General features: G+C 40.0%; 1 protein-coding gene across 1 annotated transcript in view; it reads right to left on the bottom strand.

The window, feature by feature from the left end:
* Nucleotides 1-1744: 1744 nt before the first annotated feature.
* The window catches only part of LOC101857496 (ankyrin repeat and SOCS box protein 12), a 14525-nt gene continuing 9750 nt past the window's right edge, over nucleotides 1745-6519 (bottom strand). Inside the window, exons 4-6 of the mRNA XM_013085068.2 lie at nucleotides 6184-6358; nucleotides 5223-5381; nucleotides 1745-3410 (exon numbers count right to left, since the gene is read on the bottom strand). Of these exons, the coding sequence (XP_012940522.1) occupies nucleotides 3271-3410; nucleotides 5223-5381; nucleotides 6184-6358 (474 nt within the window). The 3' untranslated portion in view covers nucleotides 1745-3270. The remainder of the gene's footprint in view (nucleotides 3411-5222; nucleotides 5382-6183; nucleotides 6359-6519) is intronic.

Below are 6519 nucleotides of genomic sequence, written 5' to 3' on the forward strand. Positions count from 1 at the left end.
GGCTGGGAGGGAGGATGGAGAGGGGGAGGGTGTGTGGACAATGTTTTGACAGAGCTACTCCCGTGTTTAGAACACATGACTGAGGGAGAACACAGAAATGTGTCACTGCAGCAAAAAGTCTCAATACAATAACTTGTAAACATGTTGCTTTTAGTATTGCTATTATCAAACATCTTTAAAGGATGAAAAAAAACCTCTCAGACACTGTAATAAATATGCAGAAGAATAAGCAAAAGAACTGGCATTGCATACAGGCAAAATTCTGAATTGAACCAGCAATTAATTCTCTATGGGTGGTTTTGATTTAGGCAAAATGCTCTCATTCAACACTGGTGGATCCGTTATATATAACAGGTGACGATTTACTAGCTGGGAAGTTACCATGGACAGATGGCACCTCAGTACATGAATTATTTCTGTCTTAAAAGTGCTCATGGATGTTTAACGCTTAAACCCCTGAATTATTTTCCACATTTTGATGGAACTTTCTTCAAATCTTGAGAAAAACACAACAAAGTATACATGAAAAATATACATAAAAAGGCTAAAACTATGTCAAAGAGAAACAGGAAGTAGTTTATATTACACATTTGTCTAACAATTCTGAGTCAAAATAAATTTTTTCAAATTGGTAAAAGATTGCATTAGCGGTACTGCTCCAAGCACTGTGCCATGTGACCGGACGCTGGGACTGTCCACTCAGGGACCAGGCAGGTCTCACTGGACACTCTCATTGTCCACCTGGGGTTAGAGATTAATGTAACAGTACATCAGCAGGCTGTTCTAATGGACTAAGCCCAGAAAGCCACATTTTTTCAGGAGAGAGAAAAAACTGTTTCATTCTTTCAACAATTGCACATACATTATGTTTCTTTTTTCTTGCTATTTTCAATATTCAGAATTTGAATTTCGACAAAATATTTCTTGAGCATATGCAACTCACACCCCAGGTTAAGAAACTGTAATTTTTAAAAAGAAAATAATAATAATACTTGGGCTTAGTACATCTGAATAGCTGGCTCAGTGGCTGGTGATTTGCGAACAAACTGCGATGTGTGGTGGAAAGACTAACCAGCACACCACTGATGCTAGAACCAGAGTCAACAGTCAGAGTTTACTTTTACTCCGATTACGGAGTAGAGAAGGAGGGGCTGAATGCACAGAAAGCTGGGATAAATGGGCTGGTTATTGTTCTCAAACAAGGACAACACGAAAGGGTTAAAGTAAGTCAATATGAGGAAAGGGGACTCTGTTATATGAAGAATTATGCAGAGCATAAAGTTTGGAAATAAACCTTTTGGAGAGGAGGTCGCTATTTTCTAGAATACATTTAGAATATTGCATTTGAAGAGATACACTTGATCTTCTATTTAGAAAGAAAAAAAAAGGTTGTGCAGGTGTCATTCTGCTCTGATATGATATGGAATGCTACAAGAGCTCTTTAAAACTTGGCATAAATTTGTTAAAATGAGAGATGTATGTTCATTGATTTCCTGTTGGTGAGTGAGGTCAAAAGAAGCTTCAAAGACAATATTTTCTGTTGTTTTAGGCATTATTAATGCAATTTTCCGACAGAAAGAGAAGAAAAAATACAAAATGAAATGGGTTTAAAATTCAACAAACATTGCAAAAGTGTGAAACATCGTGGTGAAATCAGGCGCTCGTCAAAAATAAGGAAATAACCCCCCCCCCCCCCAGCATTTTGATTTTGCTAAGTGTCGGGCAATTTTTATTTAATTCTTTTAAAAAAATTTCAACTCTTTTTATGTCCATTCAAAAACATATTGCAATGTGGATTTTACTGAAACTTTGGAAGGCACCAACTTATTTGGCTATTTTTATTCAAAATACTTATAATTTTTTTACCCAAAGGCAAGTGAACAAGCTTTAAGATTATACCAATAATTCTCTACGCCAAAACATTGACAAGCGCCTGATTCCATTGTGTTGTGACACATCTTTCTCTGGTGCTTTGAAACTGGAGTCCGTCATCAGTGCAAGCGGCCATTTATTTGCGCTAAAACACTAACAAACTGACAAGATCTTTCGCTGTCTCTGACCTCACGATTACGAGTCCAGCAGCCTGACTACTAGGCCACCGACACCACGGATATGTGCAGAATACACTCATCAAACAATCATATTCCAAACACAGCTGTGAGAGGAAAAGAGAAAGTAGCAGAAGTTCATGTTTTACAGCCCGGACAAAGTGCAATACAGACAGTACAGGTTCCTAAGCTACTTTGAGCAAAAGACATGGGCCCCACACACACACACACACATACCAGCACAGAGATAATTGCTAGACTCTACCACCACCACTCTCTGCGACCCTATAAGTCGTTCAACTCATCACACAGGATCATCCATTTGTGGAGGAGCATTGCCCTTTGGGATTGCATTGTAGACAGCAGCCAAAGTTATTTGTCAAAGGTGTCAAGTCAAAAATTTTTTTCAAAAACAACCCCCCACCCCCCTCCCTTTTATGTCAAATTGCAGTAACAAGTCGTACTTCTATTCAATGTGTGAACTCATTGCAAGACAACAGATGTGTCAAGTCAAAGCAACATGCTTCAGGAGTCGGGCCAAAAGTTACACATCATGAGGGTCAAGTCAAGGTGTATGTGTTAAAATAAAACGCTCCATGTACTTTGTCAAAGAAGAACAACACATTCCATGTGTCGCGTCAACTTAGCACGCTACATGTGTCAAATCTTAGTCTCAAGTCACAAGTGTCCCATCCTTCACCACTCGTCAAAGCGTTAACAAATAAGGGTTTTACAATAAATGAACACATGGTGTACTGTCGATGTAACAAAATAACTCACTGATCACAAAATTTGTCCATCCACGTCTGACGATAACCAAACTCACTGGTCACAAATGTTTGTCCGTCAACGTCTGAGGATAACCAAACTCACTGGTCACAGTAGTTAGTCTGTCAACGTCTGACGATAACCAAACTCAGTGATCAGTCATTTGTCCGTCAACGTTTGACAATAACCAAACTCACTGGTCACAGTAGTTTGTCTGTCAACGTCAGACGATAACCTAACTCACTGGTCACAGTAGTTTATCAGTCAACGTCTGACAATAACCAAACTCACTGGTCACAGTAGTTTATCAGTCAACGTCTGACCATAACCAAACTCACTGGTCACAGTAGTTAGTCCGTCAACGTCAGACGATAACCTAACTCACTGATCAGTCACATTCATGATTCATTCAAGCCTGTGAAGAAACCGCCCACACTCTGCGGGGAACAGCACCCTAAACGTCGGAAAACTTGAGGTAAGATATGAGGGCTGAGGGAAGAGGGAGACCATCCAAACGATCCAAATTTCTCCTAGGTCTACTCTGGCAGGAAACTATGGCAATTCTGCAGGCGGAAAGCAGACTTCGGGGATTTTCTGTGAACAGAAAAAAAATATTACTCTAAAAGAAAGTTCCACACAAGATTTTTAAAATCTACAAATTTTTTTACTTAAAAAAAAATAGTAGAGGATTTTACGGTGCTCGCAACTGCATAAGGTCATATGAGCACCAAGGAGTGGGTGTCAACAGAGAAGTCTTTACAGGGAATCAGACTTACTCTGCTCACCTCTCTAGCTTCAACAGCACAAGGTCTGCTTCGACCATCGAGGCACCCCGGAAATAGCAGGTCACAAGAGTGACAAACATTTACAAAAGAAGTAGAGGAAAATGACAATAGTAAGGATTAAGAAAAAAAAAGCAGCAGTTTCCTGCTGTAGATCAGGCACAGTTATGAGCATGACATGAGTCAGCCCATTTACAATTCTACTATGCTTGAACGAGAAATGTCCCCCCTTTGGGAATGGCTTAAAGACACTACAGTCAGTGGCACTGCCCCGGGCGACTACAAATTTGACCCCTGTGCCCGATTAGCATTGCTACTTTAAGACCACACCAATAACTCCACATGCACAAAAATTGACCAGAGCCTGATTCCACTGTGTCTTGACACAAAAGATTTCCTTTAAACACATGCACTTCTTAAACTTATATCCTCTTTCCTGAATGCTTTGTGTGTCCTTTGAGCATGGAAAGCAGTTTGTTTACAACAATTATAGTCAAACTTGTTTTTTTCAAATACTGAGTACACCTGGCAAGAGTGCTGCTTTAAAGTGCTGAAATGATAAAAATTTGGGTGATGGATTTGCTAACAGTTTTAGTTCCTATTCTGATTCCTATTAAGATGAGCATGTGCAATCATCAAGATCAATTTTCTTAATGTCCCAAAAATTTAATAATGATCAAAGTGGTTTTTTGCCGGCATACAGGTGTAGTACTGATGTACCCCATCTGTTTCCTGGTATCCAGGGGTCAAAAGTTTGCACTCTGTCGGGGTATAGTGTTAAAAACAACAACACAGGGCCCTAGAGGAATTTTGAGCAGGCCTGATGTCATTTTTTAAAAGTAACAATAATAATAATAATAGATAGCAACAGCAGGCTCTAGGCGCTTTACACTATATTATTACCCCAGCAGACCATAGAACACTCCGAAACATTCTCAGCTTCCCGGGAAGCATACAGTGCGAGCAGCCGATTAAGCGCTCAAACACTAACAAACTGACAAGATCTTTCGCTGTCTATAGCCGGGTACCCATTCCCACCTGGGTGAAGTGAGGAAAATTCGTGTAAAGTGCCTTTCCCAAGGACACAACGTCGGGCCCTTGACGGGATTTGAACCCATGACCTTACGGTTGCGAGTCCGAGAGCCTAACCACTAGGCCACCGACAGGAGATCCAAAAAACTGAACTTTGTTACCACGAAAACAACATTTGCTTTAGTTTTAGTAGAGGGTTTTACGGCGCTCGCAACTGCATAAGGTCATATGAGCGCCAGATGATTAGAGGTGTTACAAGAGAGTAACAAAAATAAAAAGAAGAAGGGGAGATAAGGACGATAGATGTTTGATAGGAAAGAAGAAGCAAACCACACCAGAGCACCCGCCAACCACCCATGCATTTGCTTTAAAGATAAATAAGGAAGTTATGATCAAAATTGTATTCATTAAAATATTGACGAGGGATGTTTGCAAATGGTTTTTTTTTTTTATAACAACATTCAGTTTACTGGCTCTCCTGTAAAATCCTAAAAACTGCACATATTACTGTACCTTCCAAAATGGCGGCAGAAGCAGTAAAACACGTGCGGTATTCCTGCCCAGATCAAAACCACCTGGCTCACTCACTCACCTCGTAAGTAGGCCAGTCTCCGGATGGCTGCGTTGTGTACGTTGAGCTCCGTGGCCAGCCGGTTATTTATGTCGCGACCGTCCGAGCGGACTCCAAACTGGTGCAGCACGTCGATGAGCCTCTCCCTGTTGTGGTACACGCACATGTGGTACTGGAAATCTGACGGGAGAGAGCAAGAGAGGGGGAGAGATTGGAACGTGCCTGTTACATTCTGGCTATGAGAGATTGGAACGTGCCTGTTACATTCTGGCTATGAGAGATTGGAACTTGCCTGTTACATTCTGACTATGAGAGATTGGAACGTGCCTGTTATATTCTGGCTATGCTCATAGCTTGACACTTGGCTCTCATATGACCTTATGCAGTTGTGAGCGCCGTAAAACCGTCTACTATAATTTTTTTTTTTAAATAGCTTGACAAATAATTATGAAACATGCTCATAAACAAACAGAAGACCTCTGTGAGAATGAGTAGCAAAAGAACTTGTGGTTTATTTACAAGAAGGTCATGTTACGACATTGATGCGTAATAAAATAGTTGGCCAATTAGGTCCAAGCTATTGATGTACACTCATGACAGCCAACTTTTTTCAAATTCCAATCAGGGATATCCAATGTTAAAACATCAAATTATCATTTAACGATTAACAAACTTACACAAAGTTGGACTGGTAATCAACCTTTCATCATCTGTGGTAAGAAAGTTTACACGGTCATGAACTATATTGAATAGCGAGGCGAGACACCATTGAGGAAAATCTACTTGAACCGTTGAAGAAAATACAAATTATTAACAAAACATTTTTTTTTAAAAAGAGAAAATCTGAACAATTTTCATAAAACCTAAACACCACACACAAAAAAAAAAAAAGAAAAAAAAATCAAATTGAAAAAAAAACAAAAAAACTACCAAAAACAAACAAAACAATACAATACCAAAAATATACTCAAACAATCCTTACTATCAGACTTGCATCCACAGACCAGCAGAGCCTTCACGGCCAGGTAAATCTCCTCCTCTCCCATCAAGTACTCCACGGCTGCGTCCAGGGAGGTGAACCGTGGGTTGAACACGTTGCCCGTGAGACGAGAGATGTGCCGCAGCTTGTCCGGGTACGCCCCGTACTCCAGCAGGAGCTGACAAATACAAGGTTCAAAATACAGCCAAACCTGAGCCGGAGGACCTCCCATTGTTGCAGAGAAAGATAAGATAAGATATAAGATAAGATATAAGATAAGATATAAGATAAGATATAAGATAAGATAAGATATAAGATAAGATATAAGATATAAGATAA

This window comes from Aplysia californica, unplaced genomic scaffold (genome assembly GCF_000002075.1).
Source record: "Aplysia californica isolate F4 #8 unplaced genomic scaffold, AplCal3.0 scaffold00341, whole genome shotgun sequence".
NCBI classification, from domain to species: Eukaryota; Metazoa; Mollusca; class Gastropoda; order Aplysiida; family Aplysiidae; genus Aplysia; species Aplysia californica.